This window comes from Pelophylax lessonae, assembly GCF_965119305.1.
Source record: "Pelophylax lessonae genome assembly, chromosome: 3".
NCBI lineage: Eukaryota > Metazoa > Chordata > Amphibia > Anura > Ranidae > Pelophylax > Pelophylax lessonae.
This window is the reverse complement of record NC_138770.1, coordinates 18,748,933-18,774,899: the sequence shown is the minus strand read 5'-3', so window position 1 is coordinate 18,774,899 and position 25,967 is coordinate 18,748,933. Positions and strand designations below refer to the sequence as shown.

General features: G+C 45.0%; 2 protein-coding genes and 1 pseudogene across 3 annotated transcripts in view; 2 read left to right on the top strand and 1 right to left on the bottom strand.

Annotated features, from left to right (window-relative positions):
* Positions 1-25,967, bottom strand: part of LOC309550239 (uncharacterized protein) — a gene marked incomplete at both ends in the record, with an annotated part of 1,760,330 nt that overhangs the window by 1,010,306 nt on the left and 724,057 nt on the right.
* LOC309548795 (uncharacterized protein) lies at positions 1,866-3,036 on the top strand (the record flags this gene model as incomplete). The annotated part of the gene is made up of 5 exons (XM_082248737.1): positions 1,866-1,982; positions 2,110-2,244; positions 2,331-2,454; positions 2,571-2,668; positions 2,758-3,036. Exons 1-5 carry the CDS (start codon positions 1,887-1,889, stop codon positions 3,034-3,036), a joined length of 732 nt encoding a protein of 243 aa, XP_082104863.1. The 5' UTR covers positions 1,866-1,886.
* LOC309548794 overlaps positions 14,924-25,967 on the top strand; it is an 18,043-nt pseudogene continuing 6,999 nt past the window's right edge. Inside the window, exons 1-2 of the transcript in view lie at positions 14,924-14,954; positions 15,111-15,590. The product of the transcript in view is annotated as an uncharacterized misc_RNA (transcript). The remainder of the gene's footprint in view (positions 14,955-15,110; positions 15,591-25,967) is intronic.

Below are 25,967 nucleotides of genomic sequence, written 5' to 3'. Positions count from 1 at the left end.
AAGGTGGTGATCTCACTTCTACCCAGACAGGAAGTCTCTATGGAATACAGACAGGAAGTGATGTCAGGTACAGGCAGGAAGTTCCGGGTGATAGGTGAGATGGGAGGAAGTTGAGAGGAGACATTGCTGGAAGAGGCAGCAGAGGAGGTAATAAGATCTTATTTTCTATTTACACCCAGTAACCCCCCGTCATGTCCGTCCTCTTCCTCCATAGTCACTGTGATGTCTTTTATCTCCAGCAGATGATGATACACACATATATAGTGTGGAAACCTAGATTAACCCCTTCAGGGTTAGAACATTTCCCCACTTTTGGGGCGGAACATTCTCTTCATTTTGAAGATAAATTCTAGTAATATGTTCCTCTAAACAAACAGCACTGACAATAAATAGACAAGACAATGACCATCCTGACTAGAGATGGGCTCGGGTGTGTTCGAGTTCACACGTGCCCGATCCCGCCAGGAAGCCGACACTGCACTCCGCTAATCACAGACAGTGAGACATTTCCCGATCCGCAGCTGCACAGATCAGTAAATGTTTCACTGCCTGTGATTAGCGGACTGCAGTGTCGGCTTCCTGGCGGGATCGGGTACGTGCAAACTCAACCACGCCGTGCTCATCTCTAATCCTGACCATACATGGCCTACAAAGGACAATTATTACACTACACAGGCAGCCAATGGGCAATCATTACAATATGCAGCCAACACAATGATGGAGTGCAGGGGTCAGGAGTATGGAGCATAGAGCCCCTTACATTGCTGGTCAGGAGGAAGAAAACATTCCCCAGCCTGCCATGAAGAATATCTTCCATCATTGATGTAAGAGGGAGGAAAATACTGAGGGCTCTGAGGGAAGTATAGGAGCTGAGGGGATGTGAGGGTTTAGTGAAGCTGGAAGACTTTAGGGGCCTCTGTATGTATATAGGTATGTACCTCTGTATGTAATGTATCTGAAGGACTCTGAGAACCTTGAGGGGGTAGTCAGGCTTCAGGGATCTGAGGGAATAGGGGGCTGGAGGGCTCAGGGGACTCTGAGGGACAGAGGGAGGTCTATGATTGTCCTCCCACCCCACCTCCACTTATTTTTCAGACCTTACAGAACTGGCAATCTTAACCATCCTATTGTCCCACTAGTCATGTGATTTGTTCTGGAATATTATGTAAGATGAAGAAGGGAATTCCTTCATTCGTTGGTGAGCACTTGTTCTTAGAGGAGTTCTGTTTTAGCTGCAAACCAGCTCAGAAACCAAACCAATCCAACAGAGAAAAGGGAAATTCTGATCTGGCAGTCTAAGAGGGTCCAAGGTCCTCCAAGATGTAACAAATCCAAAACAGTCCAGATTAAGGCCTCTTGCACACGATACTCCTGTTTGAGCATCTCGCAGCTTGAAAAAGCTCAGTACAGCTTTTTCTTTTTTTTCTGAGCTAAAATAAAACCCATTAATTGTAATGTGCCTGTGCACACAGGCGTGTAAACAAGCGCTGTGCATTCTTCAGTAAAAACAAAATAGAAAAATCTGCATTTTTGGTCAGTATTTTAAGCCTTCATGTACGCAAATACACACCAATACGCTTGAATACACTCAAATACATAAAAAAAACATCTGGAAAAAGTAGATGCTCAAACAGGAGTATTGTGTGCAAGAGGCCTTAATGGGCTGTATTTTAGCAAAAAAAAAAATCTGTACTGAGCTTTTTCTAGCTACAGTGTGCAAGAGGCCTAAATGTATTCTCATGGGGACAGAAGTTCTTAAATGTACAGCAACTCTCCTATTACCGCCCCCCCCCCCCCTCACATCCCCATCCTATTATTGTGACCAATACCATCCAAATAATTCTTACCTTCATTTATCCGTCTACAAGGAGACCTGTATAGATCAAATGATGGCACCAATGAGGATGGAGGAGGACCGGAGTCACATGACTGAGAAGATACTAAACCTCACCCTGGAGATCATCTACCTGCTGACCGGAGAGGTGAGGAGGATTCTGGGAGGTCACATGACATCACTCTTATCTCTATTAATAAAACACGGACCTGACCGGAGAGGTGAGGAGGATTCTGGGATTCTAACATGATATTCCTATTGGTTCCTCAATACAGAGATTTCCTCTTCTGAAGTCAGGTGATCATATGACCATCACAGTGCCTCCATGTGACTCCCTAAAACCTGAGAGACACAACATGCAAAAGATTCTAGAAGTCACCAAGAAGATGATGGAGCTGCTGACAGGAGAGGTGAGCGGTGCTGGGAATTCTGGGACATTATCCAGTAACAGACAAGGGATGTGTCTGGATGGTGACTGTATCATTGTGTGTGTCAGGTTCCTATAAGGTGTCAGGATGTCACTGTCTATTTCTCCATGGAGGAGTGGGAGTATTTAGAAGGACACAAGGATCTCTACAAGGACGTCATGATGGAGAATCAGCCGCCCCTCACATCACCGGGTAAGAGGAGACTTTATTGTAAAGGAGAGAGCAGTACGGAGGGTCCACCTAGATCCCCCATCATCTGATAAACACATAGAAACAATGTATTCAGTCAGTGTGTGTGTTTCCTACAGATGGATCCAGTAATGGGAACCCACCAGAGAGATGTCCCCGTCCTCTGTATTCCCGGGATTCCACACAGGAAGGTCACACCATCCCTCACCATCATCAGGTAGATGAGGAACAATCACTGATAGTATCATTAGGATCTGTACATTATCTGCATTGTTACCATTGATGTCATTTTTATTATATATTCAGAGTGGAAACCTGGGGGATGATAATATTAATGTTAAAGAAGAGTATAAAGAGGAGGATGAGGAGTATGGAGTGATGGAGGAGTTTTCAGAAGGACACAAGGATATGATGGAGCCACCTAATACCAGGAACCCACCAGAGAGATGTCCCCGTCCTCTGTATTCCCGGGATTCCACACAGGAAGGTCACACCATCCCTCAATGTTACAAGGTTGGGGGGACGGAGCATCTAGAACATGGACTCATTGAAGTGATTTTTTTAAATGTGATGTCACAATATTGAAGCTTATGTTTTACAAATGACCTCTTCTATTATTTTCTTGATTTAGAGTGGAGATCCAATCGATATAGAATTTGAAGTTAAAGCAGAAGAAGAAGAGACGTATGTGAGAGATGATCAGCAGTCTATGGAGGAGGATGGAATAACGGGGACATTTATAGAGGAGGACACTCCTACAGAGATCAGCACAGGTGGGTCATTAACACTAAATACATTCCTCCACCCATACTGCTCACTGATTGGTCCAGAGTAGGGCGGGGACTGGGTGATATCAGCCTGTAATCCCCTTGTCACTTTCCTGATCTGTGTTCCCCGTCCTGTATTCCTGTATTTCTCTTGGATAATCTTCCTTCTCTGTGCTGCAGATACAATTTATGTCTCTAGACTGGATTTATGGAGATTCTGGGGTTCAGCTGGCAGCAAAATGTTCGTTTTCACCAGAGGAGTTACTAGATCTAGGCACCTGGGGTCAGGGTTGGGACAAGGGGTGGGCAGGAGGGGCAGCTCCCCTGGGCACTGTGGTATCATGCGAGGTGGGGGCGGGGCACCGCAAGGAAATTGAGGGGAAAGGGATCTGTGTTGGGAGGAGGAATTTAAGGAGCAGCAGGGGCTAAGAATTGTTAAAGGAAGGGAAATTTGGGTGTGTGCTAGTAGTGGTGATTCACGGGGGATTTGTGTTGGGAGGGGGGTGGGAGAAGGGGATTTGTGCTAGGAGAGTCAATTTTGGGGGGTTTGTACTAGAATAGGTGATATGATAAAGGGGGAAATTGTACAAGGGTAAGAATTTATTTTGGGGGGAGGGGGGGGGGCGGGATTTGTTAGAAGGGATGTGCGGGGTAATCATGCAGATTAGCGCCCAATGTTTTGTTTTTGTTGTTTTGGGGGGGGGGGTTCGCCCTGGGCCATAGGTGATCTTCTACCGGCACTGCCTGGGATAGGTGATTTAGATTTCCTTCCCCATACCCAGGTCTAGTACGCTCTCTGATCGAACAATTCTCCCGGGGTTACTTACTGCTGTTCATTGGCTGTGACTGAGTTATGAGTCCTGACCCTTACACTGTATAGTTTATATTGTACATTACATACTCCTGACCCCTCCACTATATACTCTATGTTGTACATTAAATACCCCTGACCCCTGCACTATTATACTCTATGTTGTACATTACATACTCCTGACGCTTGCACTATATACTCTATATTGTATAATACATAATACAATAAGTCGCACTGTGTGACAAAAAACAACAAATAAATGTCCAACAAATTGAATGTCCCAAAATTGAACGTAGATTGTGAATATTGTCAAAAAATAGTAATGAGAATCCTGAACAGCCTCCAAAGTCCCTTAGGAATTGTGCTTACCGGAAGGGCAATTATAAATTGCAAGAGTCATATGATGAGGTAAGTTCACATGCCAAGGTGATCAAATGGAGTTCCTGCGTTGGTTACTCGATGTGTATTACCAGATTGAAATAAAGATCAGCATAAACGTGTGTTTCTATCCCAGTGATAGAAAAGGAGAAGCCATCACCAAACGTAAAGCCTCTTACCAGATTGAAATAAAAATCAGCAGAGTACAGATAGGTCCAAATACACCAGATGCCAGCAAGACACCCAAAGACGCCTTAAGCCTCTTACCAGACCACAGATATAATGCACGATGTAGACACTTGATGTACTCCCCCCAACGTGTAGATAGGTAGCCTCAGGGACCCAATGACACCGATGGCTAAGCCGCTGTGAGTTCTCAGTAACCAGGGTATGCCAGCAGACCAGCCTTTCAGCAGACAGCAGTATGGCTCTATATTGTACATTACATATTCCTGACCCCTGCACTATATACTCTGTATTGTACATTACATACTCCTGACCCCTGTACTATATACTCTATGTTGTACATTACATACTATTGACCCCTGCACTATATACTCTGTTATACATTACATAGTCCTGACTTCTGCTCTATCCCCTCTACCCACTGCTATATATACACATAATATTTATTCTCTTTTGTTACACCCATTTTCTACCAGCTGGACATTTTATATCGGTAGATAGTGAGTAGGTGTCCCGCACATCAAGGCGTGGCCTGGCGTAGGTCCAGACTGAGACTGCCATTTACTATCATACAGCAGGTCTTGACTTGATGTGTGGCTCCTGGGACACCTTGTCACCCTCTACCATTTACTAGTTACCTTGAGGGTGGAATTGTAAGATCCTCAGAGACAAAAAGCCCCTGACGATGTCAAGCCTGTGACGAAATGCGTTGGCTGGAGTCAGACTTGATGCAACCACGCCCCCATAGCCGGCCTTTGTGAGTGAGTGCGGGGACGCCACAGCACTTATCTCTCCAGCGTTAATGGATACATGTCTGCTAATGTCGTTGTACATGTGAGTTTGTATTTTGGATTTTCATAAATGTTATTGGTTTTACGGTGTCACGCTATGTCCGTGTTCATTTCCTTGTACACATGGCCTCTGAGTACCTGGTTTTGAATGTCTCCTGTGCCACTTCCTGAATCGAACAACACCTGGCAGGGTCTCTATATTGCGATAAGCGTGCTGAGGTCTATCCATTAAGTTGGGTGACCACTAACATCTGGTAAGCAGCTTCTTTTGGGTGTATGGTGATCCATCCACGGGTGACCCCTTTTCTTCCATCTAGGAACGGAGTGGTATCCACTTGCTGGAACTTGTGGTTCTTTTCTTTTATAACCCCCCCCCCCCTTTTTTTTTTTTGCACAATTTTTTGATTTTCCTTTCAATAAGGACTTATATGGACTTCTGTAACAAATCTTGATTGAGTTCACTATTTTTTTAATCACTTTGGAAAATGCCACATAATTATGTTAATAATTACCTTTGGGTCTGAATGTCATATTTTGGATAGCGCTACACATATATGTTTATTGTCAAAGACAAAGCTGTCTGATGTGGGCGGAGTCCTGGTTTAGGGGAACCAATCTGCTGATGTCTAGTAATAATCTTTGTATTTATATTTTAGTAGATGGACGGGAGATGAGGAAAACCTCAGAGGATTGTCTCACTTTGTCTCCAGACTGTAAAGTAGAAGATGAGGACATCACACAGTATAGTCCAGGAGAAAACCCGGCTACCTCAAATGTCCATGCGGCACCACACAGAGTAGATGGACCCTCGTATTCCTCTTATCCTGAGGAACCTCAAACTGTGAAGGACGGTGCCGGACCATCGTATTCCTCTTATCCTGAGGAACCTCAGACTGTGAGGGACAGTGCCGGACCATCGTATTCCTCTTATCCTGAGGAACCTCAGACTGTGAGGGACGGTGCCGGACCATCGTATTCCTCTTATCCTGAGAAACCTCAGACTGTGAGGGACAGCGCCGGACCATCGTATTCCTCTTATCCTGAGAAACCTCAGACTGTGAGGGACGGTGCCGTCCTTCCATCAGATAAGAGGTTTTCCTGTACTGAGTGCGGGAAGTGTTTCAATTCTAATTCCAAACTTAATGTTCATAAAAGATCTCACAGGGATGTTGAGCCATGTTCCTGTCCTGAGTGTGGGAAATGTTTTTCACAGAAGTGCAATCTTTACAGACATCAGAGATATCACACAGGGGAGAAGCCGTTTTCCTGTTCTGAGTGCGGGAAATGTTTTGTACAAAAATCTGATCTTGTTATACATAAAAGGTCTCACACAGGGGAGAAGCCGTATTCTTGTTCTGAGTGTGGGAAATTTTTTTCACAGAAGTCCCATCTTTACAGACATCAGAGATCTCACACGGGGGAAAAGCCATATTCCTGTCCTGAGTGCGGAAAATGTTTTTCAGAGAAGTCTCCTCTTTACAGACATCAGAGATTGCACACGGGGGAGAAGCCATTGTCCTGTAATGAGTTCGGGAAATGTTTTTCACGGAAGGATCATCTTTACACACATCAGAGATCTCACACAGGGCAGAAGCCGTATTCCTGTCCAGAGTGTGGGAAAGGTTTTTCACAGGAGTCCCATCTTTACAGACATTGGATATCTCATGAAGAGAAGAAGCCGTATTCCTGTCCTTAGTGCGGGAAATGATTTTCACAGAAGTCCAATCTTTACAGACATCAGAGATCTCACATGGGGGAGAAGCCACCTTCCTGTCCAGAGTGAGGGAATTGTTCCTCACTAAAGTCCTGTCTTCCTCTACATCAGGGATCCCACGCAACCCTCGAGGTGTATTAGTGCCTTGAGTGCGGGAAATGTCTTCTATATGAATGTTGGTGGACATGTGGGGAAGAAGCACACCCTGATATACACCTCAGATATACTCCATGGCTGATCTTCATTATGTAAGAAACAGTTCATAAGGAGATCAGAGTTCACTAAAGACATGGATGAAGTGTTGTCCCGTGTTGGCCATTGATAGCAGTAGAAAAATAAAAATGGAGTCATTACCTTTCATTGGCTGAGTACATTTTGTGCGGGAAGATTTCACAAACACTTTTTGTCTGTTTTTAAAATTATTTGTGGACAAATGTGAGAAGCTTTCATCCAGTCTTGAGAAATGTTTTGTTATATTTTACTTCGTACATTCCTTCCTATGATCTTTCACTCCATCTAGTGTCCATAGTGCAGTATTGCACTGTTCTTTCTGATTGAGGTATTTTAGGAAAAATTAAATTTCCTGACAGACTCCATGGCAGCATACGCTCGGGTAGCCCCACCTCCTCTCCTACCCTATAGGACTCCACTCCCATAAAGCTTTGCTCCTCTTCACCATCCGTGTTCCTTTTTTGTCCTCCTCAAGCACACGATGATGTGTTCCTACCAACCTATATCTACTGGATGTCAGGATTGGGTCAGCATGGAGCCTCTGCTAAGCCCTTGCTCTTAGCAGGGTATGGAGGGGGCAATTGAAGAAACCTCTTGCTGGAGCATTTGGTTCTGGCTGAGAAAGCCCAGCTGCTGCGGGTGGCCTGGTGTTGCCCGAAAAGTCCGGTGTTGCACCTGCCTGGCCCGCGCCTGTTCCTGGGAGTCTGGGTGGTAATTCCATGTCAAAGGGGACCTGTGCATCTATATGTTATTTCCTGTCAGTGGGGTCCTGTGCATTCATATTTTTTGTCAATGGGTCCTGTGCACTCATATGTTACCTCCTTTTTTGTTGCAGCCTTCCCTGTATGCCCCTCTTTTGTTCGGGGGATCGTTTTTCCCTTTTACATTTCCTTCTCTGTTCAGACATTGCCCCCTCCTGCAGCATATTATTAGATAGCTCTGCCGTTTCTCCTTTCGCGGCCGCGGCTTCTGGGTTGCGCGCCGGGTCTGCACAAGCGCTGTTGGGTTTGAGTCTTGGTTTTGGTCGCGCATGCGCAGTACCGATGCGTGACGTCACTCGCGCATGCGTGATATATTCTGGGGTCCAGGAGGCGGCATATTTAAATGTGTGTAGTGCCTGGAAACCGGTGGGAAGGTCTGCAGCAGCATTACAGCTTCCCCAAGCTCCAGGACTTCTGCCTATGAGGTAGGAGGATCCTGGGGATGCTCCTCCACTACCCCCCTCGCTTACCCCCCCCCCCTGGCTCCGGGTTACACGTCGTTAAGCTTTACCCTCTCTCTTCAGTTCCTTGCGCCAGCCAAGCCAAGCCCCCCTGTGGCCAGCCCTCTCATACCAGGTGCCCACAGGGTAGATAGGGGGAGGGGAGGCCATAGTTACATAGTTTGTGAGGTTGAAAAAAGACATCAGTCCATCCAGTTCAACCTATGATGTGTGTGTGTGTTTGCTGTTAACCGTACATTGTATACCCCTGTATGTTGTGGTCTTTAAGGTGCCCATCTAATAGTTTTTTTTAAACTATTGATGCTCCCTGCTGACACCACTGCTTGTGGAAGAGAATTCCACATCCTTACTGCTCTGACAGTAAAGAATCCCTTACGTATTTTAAGGTTAAACCATTTTTCCTCTAGTTTTAGTGAGTGGCCTTGTGTCTTATTGTATTCCCTTTCTCTGAAAAGTTTGTTCCTTGTATTAGGGTCATCACCAGTACAGTATTTGTACATTGATATCATATCCCCTCTCAAGCGTCTCTTCTACAGAGAGAATAAGTTCAATGCTTGTAGTCTTTCCTCATAGCTGATGCACTCCATTCCCCTAATTATCTTCGTTGTCCTTCTCTGGACTCTCTCCAGTTCCAGCACATCCTTCCTGAGGACCGGTGCCCAGAACTGTACGGAATACTCCAGATATGGCTGGACCAGAGTCTTGTAGAGTGGGAGAATAATCTCTTAATTGAGCGAATCGCCTTTTTTATACATGCCAGTATTGTGTTGGCTTTGTTGGCTTTGCTTGCAGTGGCTTGGCATTGCATGCCACTGCCAAGCCTGTTGTCCACCAGTACCCCCAGGTCCTTCTCCATCTTAGATTCACACAGAGGTTCCCCCCCTAGTGAGTAACTTGCTTTCATGTTTCTAACGCCATAGTTCATTACTTTACATTTTTCCACATTAAACCTCATCTGCCATGTAGTTGCCCACCCCATTATTTTGTTCAGGTCCGCTTGTAAGGTTTCCACATCCTGCATCGAAGATATTGGCATGCTTAGTTTAGTATCATCCGCAAATACTGAGATTGTACTAGATATCCCCTCCTCTAGATCATTTATGAATACATTAAACAGGATTGGCCCCAGGACAGAACCTTGGGGGACCCCACTTTCCACACCCCATTAATCAGCACCCTCTGGACTCTCCCCTGGAGCCAGTTCTCTATCCAGGTACTCACTCTATGGTCCATACCTATGTACCTTAGTTTGTACAGTAAGCGTTGTGGGGAACGGTGTCAAATGACTTTGCAAAGTCCAGATACACCACATCCACAGGCTCTTCTTTGTCTAGATGGCAACTCACTTCATCATAGAACTTTAATAGATTGGTCTGACGAGAATGATTTTTCATGAACCCATGCTGATTACAACTAATAATACAGTTTTCATTACTAGAGTCTTGTATATAGTCCCTTAACATCCCCTCCAAAATCTTGCAGGCTACTTATATTAGGCTGACAGGTCTATAGTTACCCGGGATATATCTTGGCCCTTTTTTAAATATTGGTACCACGTTGGCTTTTTTCCAATCAGCTGGCACCATGCCCGTCTGTAGACTATCCTTAAAGATCAAGAATAATGGTCTGGCTGTCACCTGGCTGAGTTCCTTAAGAACCCTCTGGTGCAAGATATCTGGTCCCGGTGATTTATTTATGTTAAGTTTCTCTAGTTTAGTTATAAGTCTATCTTCTGTTAACCATGGGGGTACTTCCTGAGGTGTATTATTTAGTTTAGCATTACAAGCCGGGTTAGTGTTTTTTTCTACATTTTTCTGTTGTTTCTTCCAGCTCTCCCAGGTCTGATCCGCAGCGTAATTCACGCAGAGAAGATCGGCGTTCCAAATCGCAACACCGGCACTCCTCCTCCAGATGCAGATCCCCCATAGTCCGGGGGGGGGGGCGAGGACCAGACCTCTTCATCCTGGTTCCATGTCCACTCAGAGCTTCCTCGTGAAAGCAAGTGCAGGATGCGGCTACAGGTTTCGTATGCAAAGTCCTTCTGCAACCGCTGTTATGCCCAAGCAACTGGTGAAAGGGAAAGCTCGGACCAACACCGGGAAGCCGTGGTGCGTAGGGTTCTCAAGAACTCCCTATCCAAATTCAACCGCCCAGGTACATCCGTGGGTCCGCCTCGCTCGCCTGAGAGAGAGGACCAGGGTCAAGACTTCTTCGAGTCGTCTCAGCCTAGAAGCCCTTTCATCTTACTTTCAGATTCTGACTCTGAGACGGATGACCCTTGTCTAGGGTTTGATTTTGGTCTTGTTTCCCCCTTGGTGAAAGTCGTAAGGAAAGCTCTTGACTGGGAGGACCCAGCGGTCTCTCCTCCTAAACAGAAATTTTTTTTCAAGCAGCTGAGTAAGGAACGTTTGAACTTTCAACTCTTGGGGGAGTTGGGCGAGATCATCACAGAAGAGTGGAGCAAGGTGGAAAGGAAGAACTCCATGCTCTCCAAGATGTCGAAACTGTATCCATTCAAGCTGGAAGAGGTTAAACATTTGGAGTCCCCACCTTTGGTGGACGCAGCGGTGATGAGGCTCGTCAAACACGTGACCCTCCCTCTGGAAGACACGGTGTCCTTCAAAGACCCCTTGGAAAGAAGAATTGATTCTGACCTTAGACGGGCCTATCTTATAGCGGGCATGGCCTGCAAGCCAGCCTTAGCTCTGGCTATGGTGTCAAAAGCTATGGAGGTCTGGATCGACAGCCTCGATGAGACCCTCAGGGGGGTCTCAGAGGAAGCAGCAAGATGCTCCCCATTCAGGAGCTGAGGATGGCTGCGGGATTTATGGGGGAGGCATCCATTGACATCATCCGCCTCCTGGCCCGGGTTATGTTGTCTTCCGTCACTGCTAAGCATTCCCTTTGGCTCTGACCCTGGGTGGCTGACGCTGCATCCAAGCAGGTATGGTGCCGGATCCCCTTTGACGGTTCTTCCCTCTTCGGGAACAAACTGGACGCAGCTATAACTTGGGCCACTGGCGGTAGGTCTGGCTTCCTTCTCCAGGACAGACGTTTAGGTGCTCAGAAGCGGGCCCCTCGATGGAAGCAAAACACGGGTCGTACCAGGGAGGCGCGTAGCTACAAACCCGGCAAATGCTTCGGAAGAGGATGGAAGTCCAGGCAGTCCTCTTTTCAGAAGGCTCCCAAAGGAAATTTGTCCGGTGATTGGGAGGCTACTAAATCTTTTTGAGAGTGGGCCCGCCCAGGCATTCTGAGTGGGAGCTCATTTGCTCCGCTTTCGGAATGTCTGGGTGGCCTTGATTCAGGACCCCTGGGTCCTCAGTACGGTCTCTCAGGGACACTCCTGGACCTTCAGCAGCTCCCCCAGGCTCAGATTCATTCCCACGTCTCTTCCTTCTTCTGCAGAAAAAAAACAGATTCTCCTTTCTTACGTAGATTCTCTGGTGGCCCAGGAGCCTGTAGTTCCAGTCCCAGAATTGGAAAGGGGACAGGGAGTTTATTCACCCCTCTTCATGGTTCGGAAAAAGACCAGTATTGGAGGCCCGTAATAGACCTTACACACCTCAACAGGTCCATACGCGGAGAAAAATTCAAAATGGAATCTCTGATCACAATCATTCCAGCTAGGAGATTGGCTAGCATCTACAGTATAGATCTGAAAAATGCCTAGTTTCATGTTCCAGTGGCAAAGGAGTTCCAGCAGTTTCTGCGCTTTGGCATTGGACAAGCCCACCTGCAGTTCACCTGTCTCCCCTTTTGGGCTTTCAATGTCGCCTCGTACGTTTTCAAGTCTTTTTGTCAGTGGTGGCCCTTATTAGGGTCAGGGGCATCCACTATCTGGACGACTTGCTTCTCCTGTCTCAGGACAGGTCTTAGCTTCTTGAACACTTAGATCAAGTGATCTCGGTTCTCCAGGAATTCAGATGGATCCTGAACTTCGGGAAGAGTCACCTGGTACCCACACAATCTCTCGTGTTCCTAGGGGCACTCTTCAACACAGTGGAATGCATCGTCTCCTTGCCCGAGGAGAAAATCCCAGTGGTTCGGGACAGGGTGGCTCTTGCTCTCGCTTCTCCCCGTCTCACTGCTCGGCAGTGCCTGAGGATAATTGGGACTCTGGTAGCTACAGCTCCCATGGTGAAATGGGCGTTATGGAGGTTGCGACCTTTCCAGAGGGGTTTTCTCCAGCAGTGGACATCAGAGAACATGTCCCAACACATATACCTAACCTCAACCATGAAGAGGTGCTTTCCCTGGTGGTTGCTACAGGAGAATCTCCTCAATTGTCATTCCATAGCCCCCGTCTCATGGGTTAAAGTGACCTCGGATGCCAGCAGTACCGGGTGGGGAGCCCACCGCTTGTCAGAAGTGGCGCAGGGCAGATGGTCTTTCCCCTCCCTCGGAGTAGTCTCCAATATTCTGGAGCTTAGGGCTGCCTTCAAGATACTGCAGGCCTTTCGCCATCTGACTTAAGGGGCCTCGTGATGCTCAGACTGGACAATACAAAGGCGGTGGCCTATGTGAAAAGACAGGGAGGAACTTGCAGCCTGTCATTGCTCCAGGAGACGGAGCCAATTATGTCCTGGGCACAAAATAACCTGTCTAATCTCTCGGCAAATAGAAAAAGGGGGGAAGAAACTGCGCTAAATATCAAAGAAAGGTAGCGGCAACTTAATATGTGACAAACATAAAAAAAACAGTAAATGGGGGAAGCTGCGCTAAGTGACACAAAACATAAATGAAGATGAATGAAATTGAGTCCAAAAAAAGTCCCAAAAATATTGATTAATATATGAATAGTTGAATCAACAAAAAAGTCCAAACATTCAGCCAAAAATCCACAGGTGCAGACAATGAATGAAGTTACTGCTTACCAGATGTAGTAGTAAAATGAGCCTTATGCATAATTAGCCAAGCAAGATGAAGATCTGTGGAGGATTCCTCATCAGCGATAGCCGTCCCAGGATCACAATTGGGTGGATGTTGGGGTGAAAAACAAATGCAAAAACATAGCGTGATACTGTATAATGAAGCTGTATATTAACCACTCCCATGTGTATCAGAAAGGAGAGTGCTGATAGAAACCACCACCATCACAGGCTGCTTACCAGAATAAAAGTAAATAAGGCAAATCAATCCAAAGCAATCCCAAATGAATGAAATAAGCCGTAAGATGAGCCACCACCTTATTCCCAATTTAATTACCAGATTGTGCAGATATAACAAGCGTATACGATCACTCAGATAGCTCGTGACCCCGTTAGGACCATCACCATAAATCCCTGCTTACCAGAAATAAGCAAATTAATGCATAAATCACAAGTCCGGATGGCACTGGATAAGGTATCCTATCCCCTGTAAACGGTCCGGTCCCTTGAGGTATAGAGGCTGACCCACCAAATATGGCTCCGAGGTTCACATAAAAATGATAATGGAGATGCCCATAGTGTAAAACCGTTTATTAAGAGCAAAGGTTAAAAGAAATGCACTTACAGAAGAAGCATGTATAGAAGCGCTGAATCAAAGCTGCCGGCCGGACAGCTTCAAACACCCGCCTGAGTGTCTCGTAGAGGTGACGTCAGCACGCCGCGACCGACGTACGTTTCGTCAGAAAATGATGTTCTCAAGGTACGGATTAGGGTACCTTGAGAACGTCATTTTCTGACGAAACGTACGTCGTTTGCGGCGTGCTGACGTCACCTCTACGAGACGCTCAGGCGGGTGTTTGAAGCTGTCCGGCCGGCAGTTTTGATTCAGCGCTTCTATACATGCTTCTTCTGTAAGTGCATTTCTTTTAACCTTTGCTCTTAATAAACGGTTTTACACTATGGGCATCTCCATTATCATTTTTATGTGAACCTCGGAGCCATATTTGGTGGGTCAGCCTCTATACCTCAAGGGACCGGACCGTTTACAGGGGATAGGATACCTTATCCAGTGCCATCCGGACTTGTGATTTATGCATTAATTTGCTTATTTCTGGTAAGCAGGGATTTATGGTGACGGTCCTAACGGGGTCACGAGCTATCTGAGTGATCGTATACGCTTGTTATATCTGCACAATCTGGTAATTAAATTGGGAATAAGGTGGTGGCTCATCTTACGGCTTATTTCATTCATTTGGGATTGCTTTGGATTGATTTGCCTTATTTACTTTTATTCTGGTAAGCAGCCTGTGATGGTGGTGGTTTCTATCAGGATTCTCTCCTTTCTGATACACACGGGAGTGGTTAATATACACCTTCATTATACAGTATCACGCTATGTTTTTGCATTTGTTTTTCACCCCAACATCCACCCAATTGTGATCCTGGGACGGCTATCGCTGATGAGGAATCCTCCACAGATCTTCATCTTGCTTGGCTAATTATGCATAAGGCTCATTTTACTGCTACATCTGGTAAGCAGTAACTTCATTCATTGTCTGCACCTGTGGATTTTTGGCTGAATGTTTGGACTTTTTTGTTGATTCAACTATTCATATATTAATCAATATTTTTGGGACTTTTTTTGGACTCCATTTCATTCATCTTCATTTATGTTTTGTGTCACTTAGCGCAGCTTCCCCCATTTACTAATCTCTCGGCAACCTATGTTCTGGGAACACAAAACTTGGAAGCAGACTTTCTCTCTCGGATCAGACTCGACAACAACAAGTGGTCTCTCCATCAGGAAGTCTTCAAGTGGGTCCTATCTCTGGGGGTCTGTCCAGAGGTAGACCTCTTTGCAGCCCCTCACAACAAGAAGCTTTTAAAATATTACACAAGATTCCGAGATCCTCGGGCCTTCGGATTGGATGCTCTCACAGACGGCTGGAAATTTCACAGAGCCAATGCCTTCCCACCAGTCCCAATTCTCCAGTTCCTCCAGAGACTGAGAACAGAAGCAGTGGAGATCCTAGCAATAATCCCGTACTGGCCCAACAGGCCCTGGTTCCCTCTGTTGTCACTTCTCAGTTACCGGGATCCAATCTCTCTGCCTCTCAGGCCGGTGCTACTGTCTCAAGGTCCTACACTGCATCCATCTGCATCTCAAGGTTTGGTTCTTGAGAGGGGGAGGTTGGAGTCCCTAGGATGTCTAGTAAAGGTGATTCCCACACTTCTGAATGCCAGAAGGAGTAGCACCAATAGGGTCTATGATAGAAGGTGGTTCATCCCCATCCGGGGGAATTGGTCTGCTGAGTGTTTAAGTCTGCGGTCTCAATGCTTCTCCTTTGAAGGACCTTTCATACTTTGGACATACCTGGGCCATATTTATTTGGCTTGCTGTCCCCAATTGGTTGCCGCCACTGGTATCTGTCTCAATTAGACATGTATCCTGTTTATTTTCGTTTGTCGTGATACCAGTTGACTCATCTAACCAACCCCCCCGTTATGATTTATGATATATATACCCTTTTATTGCCTAGTATATCGGCCACTGTAAACCACTACTCGCCTTTATAGGGAGTCTGTATACCAGTAGCTCCAGAAGAAGCTTGATTCCTCAAGCGAAACATGTAGGGCATCTGGCTACATTAACTATGCCTTACTTCTAGGGTTGTACCAACCATACTCGAGGACGTCTAGCATAATTTTTTTGGCATCGTCCCCGAGTCTTTGTAACGCTCCTGCGTTTTTAGTATAGGCTGGATTTGCAGCTGCAAAATCTCCACTCAGTAGTCATGTAGAGATGTGTTGAATACCAGATCCAACTCTCCAGGACTCATCACCGTGGGCCTGTCAGCTTCAACATACAGATATATACACACTCAATGAGATGTTCCTGGAGTGATAGGATGTATATGATATTATGAAGGTGATGTGCTGAAGGGACAGGTGTGAACAGTGACAAGGATGGTAATCACTTGATAGGTTTGTATAGGAGAGTTCAAGATGGTATTTAGGAATGCAGATAGGTTAGTATCGAGTATGCTAACAGGTGGTGGGGACAGCAGATGACAATTACAGGATAGACTAACCCAGTGCAAGGATAGATAGTAGTAGACAGGAGAGCTAGCAATCTATGCAGCAGTGCAGATGATAGATGGTAGTAGGCTCAAGAGCTAGCAATCTATGTAACAGTGCAGATGATAGGATAGTATGGATAGGTAGTAACAGTTCTTAATGTGCATAGGTAGATAGTGCAATAAGGTTATGGAGGGTTCCCCTGCGGGGTACTTATCACTTGTAATGGTAGTAGTTTAGAGAGGTCCAGTAGATAAGGAATGATCCGGTAGCGAGATACAGGGATCAGTAGCGAGGTTCCGGTCTGCTCCAGGTAAAAGGGAATAGCTGGAGGTTCCGATCGAGAGACAGGCTTGAAAGCATGTGGATAACAAGGCAGGTTGAACGAACAATGTGAGTGAGACCGCCGGCGGTTGAAATAGCCGCTCTGCGGCGCTCAGCAGTGACATCATCGTTCTTAAAGGTATATGTGTACCACCTGAAGAGAAAGGTGGGACGCATTACAGAGAAAGTGGTTATTAAGGGTACCGTAGGTACCAGAATCTTACAGTACCCCCCCTTAAGGCCGGCTCCGGAAGGCCTATAGGACAGGTTTCTCTGGGTGTTTCGAGTGAAAGTTCCGTATAAGTCTAGGCGCATGAATATCAGAGGTATCTAGCCAGGTGTTGTCTTGGGGTCCATAGTTCTTCCATCTTATGAGATACTGGAGTCTTCCTCTATGGATGCGAGAATCCAAAATTTCCTTGATCTCATACTCTTCTCCGCCTTCAACTTGTATTGGAGGTGGAGGCAAGATGGTAGGCCTTATTCCTTGGTTAGGAACATGGGGCTTCAGTAACGACACATGGAAGATGGGATGGATCTTGAGATCTGCTGGTAGGGTGAGCTGTACTGCAGCTTTTCCGATAAGTTTTTTAATTGGAAGGGTCCCAAAAATAAAGGTCCAAGCTTCTTGCTAGGGATTTTTAATCTTAAGTTCTTTGTCGATAGCCAAACAAGGTCCCCAATAGCATACTGAGGAGAAGGTCTTCTACGAAGGTTGTAGTACTTTTTTTGTTGACTGTGAGCGTGTGATATAGTGGTATTGAGTAAACCCAAAGAGTCTTTTATTTGGGTAAGGTAATCCGAGGCTACTGGGTTACTCGATGGCAGGATGCGTGGTGGAAGAAGAGTGGGATGAAACCCATAGTTCAAGTAGAACGGACGTTGCTTCGTAGTACTGTGGGTTGCGTTGTTGTAAGCAAATTCTACTAGAGGAAGGAGATCCACCCAATCATCCTGCAAGTATGATGTGTAGCAACGTAGATATTGCTCAATGCACTGGTTGACTCTTTCAGTCTGTCCGTTGGTCTGAGGATGGTAGGGAGAAGTGAGCTTTCGCTCAATGCATAAAATTTGACAAAGTGCTTGCCAAAATTGTGAACCACGGTCAGACAAAAGAGTTTTTGGAATTCCATGCAACTTAAACACATGTTTCATCAGTAGTTCTGCTGTTTGTTTAGATGAAGGTAGTCTACGGATAGCAATGAAATGTGCCATCTTTGTCAAGTGGTCCACTGACACTAGAATGGTATTAAATCCTTTAGAGGGTGGTAGTTCTACTATGAAATCTAAGGACACAACTTCCCATGGAACCTGGGGTATTGGTAGACTACAAAGTAGTCCAGATGGTTTTGTAGTGTCAATTTTGGACCTTGCACAGATGTCACATGAAGAAACAAATTTTTGTACAGACGTCTTCATATCAGGCCACTAAAACTGCCTGGTGAGCAAATTAAAGGTTTTCGTTATACCCATATGTCCTGCCATGGGCACATCATGCGATAACTCCAAGATCTTGGTGCGCATAGTAGGGGGTATGTAGAGTTTGTCATTGTAATAGAGGAAGCCTTCTGCATCAGTACTTAGTTGTGGTGGAGGTGAATCCATTCTTATACTGTGCAAAATCTCTTCCTTCAAGGAACGGACAACACCAATAATGCGTTCATAGGGTATTATGGGAATGTAAGGGATTTTCGGCGCAGTTATCTTCGGTTAATCGTGATAGCGCATCCGCTTTTTTATTTTTGTCTGCAGGCGTGTAGGTCACTAGGAAATTAAATCTTAAAAAGAATAATGACCATCGTACCTGCCGGTGGGAGAGAGTTTTGTTAGTCTGGAGGTATTGAAGGTTTTTATGATCTGTATATATGAGTATTGGTAACTGGGTACCTTCGAGCAGATGTCGCCAATTCTCCAGTGCCAGTTTTATGGCAAGCAACTCCTTTTCACCCACTGGGTAATTCACCTCTGGGCTGCTTAGTGATTTTGAAAAGAAAGCAACTGGGTGGAGTGATGAAGTGTTTGTTGGTCGTTGGGAGAGAACTGCTGCTACTGCCATATTTGACGCATCTACCTCTAGAATATATTGGAGGGATGGGTCTGGATGGCGTATTAGGGGAGCAGAAGTAAAGCTTGATTTTAACAAGCAGAAAGCTTGATTTGCTTCTTCTGACCATTTGAATGTTTTTTTTATACTTGTCAGTTGTGTGAGAGGTCTCACAATAGCGGAAAAGTTCTTGATGAACTTCCTATAGAAGTTCGAGAATACAAGGAATCGCTGTAGGGCCTTACGAGTTGTTGGTATAGGCCAGTCTAGAATACAGGATATCTTACTCATATCCATCTTAATTCCAGTTTTGGATATGAAGTATCCTAGAAATAATATTTCTTCTTTATGAAATAGACATTTTTTTAATTTCACATATAGTCTGTGTGAGAGCAGTCTGGACAACACAAGTCTTACATGTTTTATGTGTTCAGGCATAGATCGAGAATAAATAAGTATATCGTCTAGGTATACTACAACACAGACATCAAGTAAGTCTCTAAAGATGTCGTTTATGAATCTTTGGAAAGCTGCGGGAGCATTACATAGCCCGAATGGCATCACAAGGTATTCGAATAGTCCGTATCTGGTTCTGAATGCTGTTTTCCACTCATCCCCGTCACGGATTCGGATTAGGTTGTATGCCCCATAAGTAGCCCCACGCACCTGTTCAATAAGTTCAGGGATGAGCGGCAAAGCATAGCGATCCTTTATTGTAATCGTGTTTAATTGCCTATAATCGATAATAGGCCTGAGACTGGAATCCTTATTGCGGACAAAGAAAAGTCCTGCAGCAGTGGAAGAAGTAGAGGGTCTAATGAACCCTTTTGTCAAATTCTCATCCAAGTATTCCTTGAGATGAGAAAGTTCATCCTGTGAAAGGGGATAAACATGACCGAAAGGCAATTTGCTGTTAGGGAGTAGATCGATAGTGCAATCGTAATCCCTATGGGGAGGCAACACTTGAGCATTTTTCTCAAGGAACACTTCGGACAGATCCTAATAGCATAGTGGTGCAATTTCATCTGACACCACAGACAGAATCTTCCCATAAGATGGGAGGTTACACGTATTCTCACAATAGTGAGAAGGGAAAACCAAAGTCCGTTTTTTCCAATCTATGATTGGTTGGTGTGTGTGTGTGTAACCAGGGAAGTCCCAAAATAATAGGAAAATGGGGTGAGGATAGTATGTCAAAGGTGATGGTCTCCACATGTGATTTGTTGGTAGTGGCAAGGAGTGCCTGTGTCTTGTTGGTGATTGGACCAGAAGACAGTGGAATACCATTAATGAAACTAACAGAAACAGGCTTAGATTTTGAAATAATAGGTATTTTATTTAAGGTAACAAAGCGTGTATCAATATAGTTTCCACAAGATCCAGTGTCGACCATAGCGTTGGTGGTGATCCTAGTTTGGTCCCATTGTAATATTAAATGAACAAAAAGATAGGGGTTAGAAAAGGAAGTCGTTAATCCTTCCAGCAAGACATGTGAACACTCACCCTCTTTTTTGCGGACAAGGGGACAGGTGCTTATCAAATGATCCGAGGATGCGCAGTACATGCAGAGATTTCTGGATGTTCTTCTAGCTCGTTCAGTAGTCGTTAAAGGTGGGCGTATGGTTCCTACATCCATGGGAGTAGGGTCAACGGCCCGAAATCTGAGAAGGACTAGACAATGGCATTCCCATCTTTTCAGCCCTTCTTTCTCGCAGTCGTCTGTCGATGTTGATACTAAGTTGTATCAAGGCCTCCAAGGTGCCAGGTAAATCCGCTCGGGCGAGCTCGTCTTTAACAGCTTCCGATAACCCGAGTCTGAATTGAGTTCGCAAAGATGTGTCATTCCACCCTGAATCAAGGGTCCATCTTTGGAACTCAGATACAAAGTCTTCTACAGGTCTCCTTCCTTGTTTTAAGGCCCTCAACTGAATATCAGCAGTACTCTGCCTATTGGGGTCATCGTATAAAATAGCGAGTTCCGCTAGGAATAAGGAATAGGTGTTGAGAATCTGATCATTATTCTCAGAGAGAGTCTGCCCAGGCCCGTGGATCACCCGTCAAGTATGAAATAACGGTACAGACTTTTATTTGATCAGTGTGGTATGTACGAGGTTTTAACAAAAAAAGCAATTGACATGCGCTTTTGAATTCACTAAATTTTTTCCGATCACCTGTAAACACTAGAGGAGGGTTTATTTTAGGTTCAGGAGGCTGAACAGCAGTAAGCCGTGAGAGCTGGGTTACCTGCTGTGTCAGAGTCTGATTCTTTTCTTGTACGTCAGTCAGAGCAAGTATTAACGCTTTTACTTGTTGTGTTAATTGTGTCACTTGAGTGGGTAATTCTGCTGAATCCATTTTTAGGTTCGTTCAATCTGTAACGCTCCTGCGTTTTTATTATAGGCTGGATTTGCAGCTGCAAAATCTCCACTCAGTAGTCATGTAGAGATGTGTTGAATACCAGATCCAACTCTCCAGGACTCATCACCGTGGGCCTGTCAGCTTCAACATACAGATATATATACACACTCAATGAGATGTTCCTGGAGTGATAGGATGTATATGATAGTATGAAGGTGATGTGCTGAAGGGACAGGTGTGAACAGTGACAAGGATGGTAATCACTTGATAGGTTTTGTATAGGAGAGTTCAAGATGGTATTTAGGAATGCAGATAGGTTAGTATCGAGTATGCTAACAGGTGGTGAGGACAGCAGATGACAAATACAGGATAGACTAACCCAGTGCAAGGATAGATAGTAGTAGACAGGAGAGCTAGCAATCTATGCAGCAGTGCATATGATAGATGGTAGTAGGCTGAAGAGCTAGCAATCTATGTAACAGTGCAGATGATAGGATAGTATAGATAGGTAGTAACAGTCCTTAATGTGCATAGGTAGATAGTGCAATAAGGTTATGGAGGGTTCCCCTGCGGGGTACTTATCACTTGTAATGTTAGTAGTTTAGAGAGGTCCAGTAGATAAGGGATGGTCCGGTAGTGAGATACAGGGATCAGTAGCGAGGTTCCGGTCTGCTCCAGGTAGAGGGAAAAGCTGGAGGTTCCGATCGAGAGACAGGCTTGAAAGCATGTGGATAGCAAGGCAGGTTGAACGAACAATGTGAGTGAGACCGCCGGCGGTTGAAATAGCCGCTCTGCGGCGCTCAGCAGTGACATCATTGTTCTTAAAGGTATATGCGTACCACCTGAAGAGAAAGGTGGGACGCATTACAGAGGAAAGTGGTGATTAAGGGTACCGGAGGTACCAGAATCTTACAGTTCTGAGTCTCGGAGACCCTCTTTGCCGAGGTAATAGCCACCAGAAACACTGTTTTCAGAGTGAGTTCTTTGATCAACAGAGGCCCGGTAGAGACCAAACTGAGTGAAGAGAAGAAATCCAGGATCAAGGGAAGGTCCTATTTGGGGAATCTTGGCTTCCTTTGAGACCTAAGTCTTATTGCACCCTTGAAAAACTGACAAACCAGCAAATGCCTGGCCCAAGACACTCCCATAAAGGCTGAGATGGCTGACACCTGCACTCAGAGAGAGCCAACTGACAGGGAAAGAACTAGACCCACCTGTAGAAAGCCCAGTATTTCCTGGATCGTAGATGCCTCTCCTGGGCCGGTGCTAGGAGACAGATAGCTAGAGAACTTGGACCATATTCTCTCATAGACCCTATTAGTGCTACTTCTCCGAGCATTCAGAAGTGTAGGGATAACTTTCACTGGACATCCTAAGGCCTCCAACTTCCCCCTCTCAAGAACCATACCTTGAGATGCAGACGTGCCAGGCATGGGTGTGGAGTAGGGCCCTCAGACAACAGATCCATCCTGAGAGGTAGAGAAATCGGATCATGGTAACTGAGAAGCATCAGTAAAGGAAACCAGGGCCTGTTGGGCCAGTATGGAATTATCGCTAGGACCTCCACTGCTCCAGAGTTAGGAAATGGGTCAGGCACTGGACACGAAACACCGGACTTTTGGGCAAAACAGGACCAGCAGCAGCTGGGCTTTCTCGGCCAGGACCAAATGATCCAGCAAGAGGTTTCTTCAATTGACCCCTCCATACCCTGCTTAGAGCAAGGGCTTAGCGGAGGAACAGCGACCGACGTTCCGTGGCCACTCCACGCCAAACCCGGTACTGACATCAGAAGGTAGGAACACACGTCCATGTGCTTCCAAAGGATCACAAAAAAGGAACATAGAGGCTGAAAAGGAGCAAAGATTTATGGGAGTGGGGTCCTATAGGGTAGGAAAGGAGGTGGGGCTACCCGAACATATGCTGCCATGGAATCTGTCAGGAAAGATTGATTTCTCCATGTATTAATCATCCTCTCCATATATTCCTTCACCTTGCCTAACAGAATACAAATCCTAAATGCTATATATCTCAGTCATGTCCATGAGTTTTATCTGACTTGGGTCTTTATAATACGATATATTGGACTTCATAAACTTTCAGCTATCAGCGTTGTCGCACTGAATGACAATTGCGCGGTCATGTAACCCAAATTCAATTTTTCTAATTTTGTTCACATAAATAGAGCTTCCTTTTTCTGGAATTTAATCACCGCTGTTAATTATTGTTTGCTAAATAAATGAAAAAAAGTCTGAAAATGTTATTAAAAAATAAAAACACGTTATCTTTGTTTCTGTTATAAAACTAAGCAAATAAATAATTGTCCTTCATAAATTTCACCCAAAATGTATTCTGCTGCATTTCTTTGGTGAAAACACCCCAAATCTGTGTATATTATTTATCTGTAGGAAAGTTATACAGTCCACAAACTATGAGATATATATATATATATATATATATATATATACACACAGTCCACAAACTATGATATATATATATGTATATGTATATATATACACAGTCCACAAACTATGATATATATATATATATATATATATATATATATTGTGAGGGGATTAGCTCGGTGGCGGGCGTGGATGACCCCTTTGGGGGGTGCGTTTACACATGGAGATAGCCGAGAAGTGGTTGCAAACAACAGTTTGGTTTATTCTTGGAGTTTACTTCACACAAGTGCAAGCCTCAAAACAGCAAAATAAAAATAAAACACAAAATAAATCCTTGCCACTGTGGGCGGCTACCTTCTCACATACAGGAACCTATCTAATGAAGTCTGTCTCCAACCTACTGTTGGAGCAAACTTTGCTGATCCTACAGCAGACACTCAATAGTCCATTTATTTTCTTCCACATAGAAATAGTTCAAGACTTCACCTTGAGTAGTCTTCAGTCTTAATTAATTTCCCCTTCACACAGGAAATGTCCATTGGTTTCTTTTCACATAGCAACCATTCCTTTGCTTGGCTCTTCACATAGCAAACAGTTCAAGACCTCACTTCGAGTAGTCTTCACACTTGTTACCCTCCTCAGCCACATCGCTTCAGGAGGTCTTCCCCATGCTCACACAGCTTTCAGGGGGCACACATCTGACTGTCCTCCTCTCCCCATGCCCACACAGCGGCAGGAGGCAGCAATCCTTAGACTTCCTTTGGACAAATTATAGAGGCCTTAATTTCCTCATTCTGAACAGCTGAATGGTTTTCAACTTCCTGCTGGCTATCTCTGCAGCCGACACCCTATAGTAATTGGTGAATTTTCTAAACCAGGTGGAAATGTATCTCCTGTCTGTGACTACATCCACAGATTTACCTGACTTCCTGTCACAATATATATATATATATATATATATATATATATATATATATATATATATATATATATATATATATATATATATACAGTATATATATACAGCCCACAAACTATGATATATATATATCTATTATTTTATTCTATCTTTTCATGTGACAACACTGAAGAAATGACACTTCCCACTACAATATAAAGTAGAGTGTACAGCTTGTATAACAGTGTAAATTTGCTGTCCCCTCAAAATAACTCAACACACAGCCATTATTGTCTAAACCGCTGGCAACAAAAGTGAATACACCTCGAAGTTAAAACATCCAAACTGGGCCCAAAGTGTCAAAATTTTGTGTGGCCACCATTATTTTCCAGCACTGCCTTAACCCTCTTGGGCATGGAGTTCACCAGAGCTTCACAGGTTGCCACTGGAGTCCTCTTCCCCTCCTCCAAGACATCACGGAGCTGGTGGATGTTAGAGACCTTACGCTTCTCTCTACCTTCCATTTGAGGATGCCGCACAGATGCTCAATATGGTTTAGGTCTGGAGACATGCTTGGCCAGTCCATCACCTTTACCCTCAGCTTCTTTAGCAAGGCAGTGGTCATCTTGGAGGTGTGTTTGCAGTTGCTATCATGTTGGAATACTGCCATGTGGCCCAGTCTCTGAAGGGAGGGGATCATGCTCTGCTTCAGTATGTCACAGTACATGTTGGCATTCATGGTTCCCTCAATGAACTGTAGCTCCCCAGTGCCAGCAGCACTCATGCAGCCCCAGACCATGACACTCCCACCACCATGCTTGACTGTAGGTAAGACACACTTGTCTTTGTACTCCTCACCTGGTTGCTGCCACACACGCTTGACACCATCTGAACCAAATATGTTTATCTTTGTCTCATCAGACCACAGGACATGTAATCCATGTCCTTAGTCTGCTTGTCTTCAGCAAACTGTTTGTGGGCTTTCTTGTGCATCATCTTTAGAGGAGGCTTCTTTCTGGGACAAAAGCCATGCAGACCAATTTGATGCAGTGTGCGGCGTATGGTGTGAGCACTGACAGGCTGACTCCCCACCCCTTAAAACTCTGCATCAATGCTGGCAGATCTAATTCCGTCTAGTTCCCAAAGACAACCTCTGGATTTAACGCTGAGCACGTGCACTCAACTTCTTTGGTCGACCATGGCAAGGCCTGTTCTGAGTGGAACCTGTCCTGTTAAACCGCTGTATGGTCTTGGCCACCGTGCCGCAGCTCAGTTTTAGGTCAGGCAATCTTCTTATAGCCTAGGCCATCTTTATGTAGAGTAACGATTTTTTTTTTCAGATCCTCAGAGAGTTCTTTGCCATGAGGTGCCATGTTAAACTTCCAGTGACCAGTATGAGAGAGGGAGAGCGATAACACCAAATTTAACACACCTGCCCCCC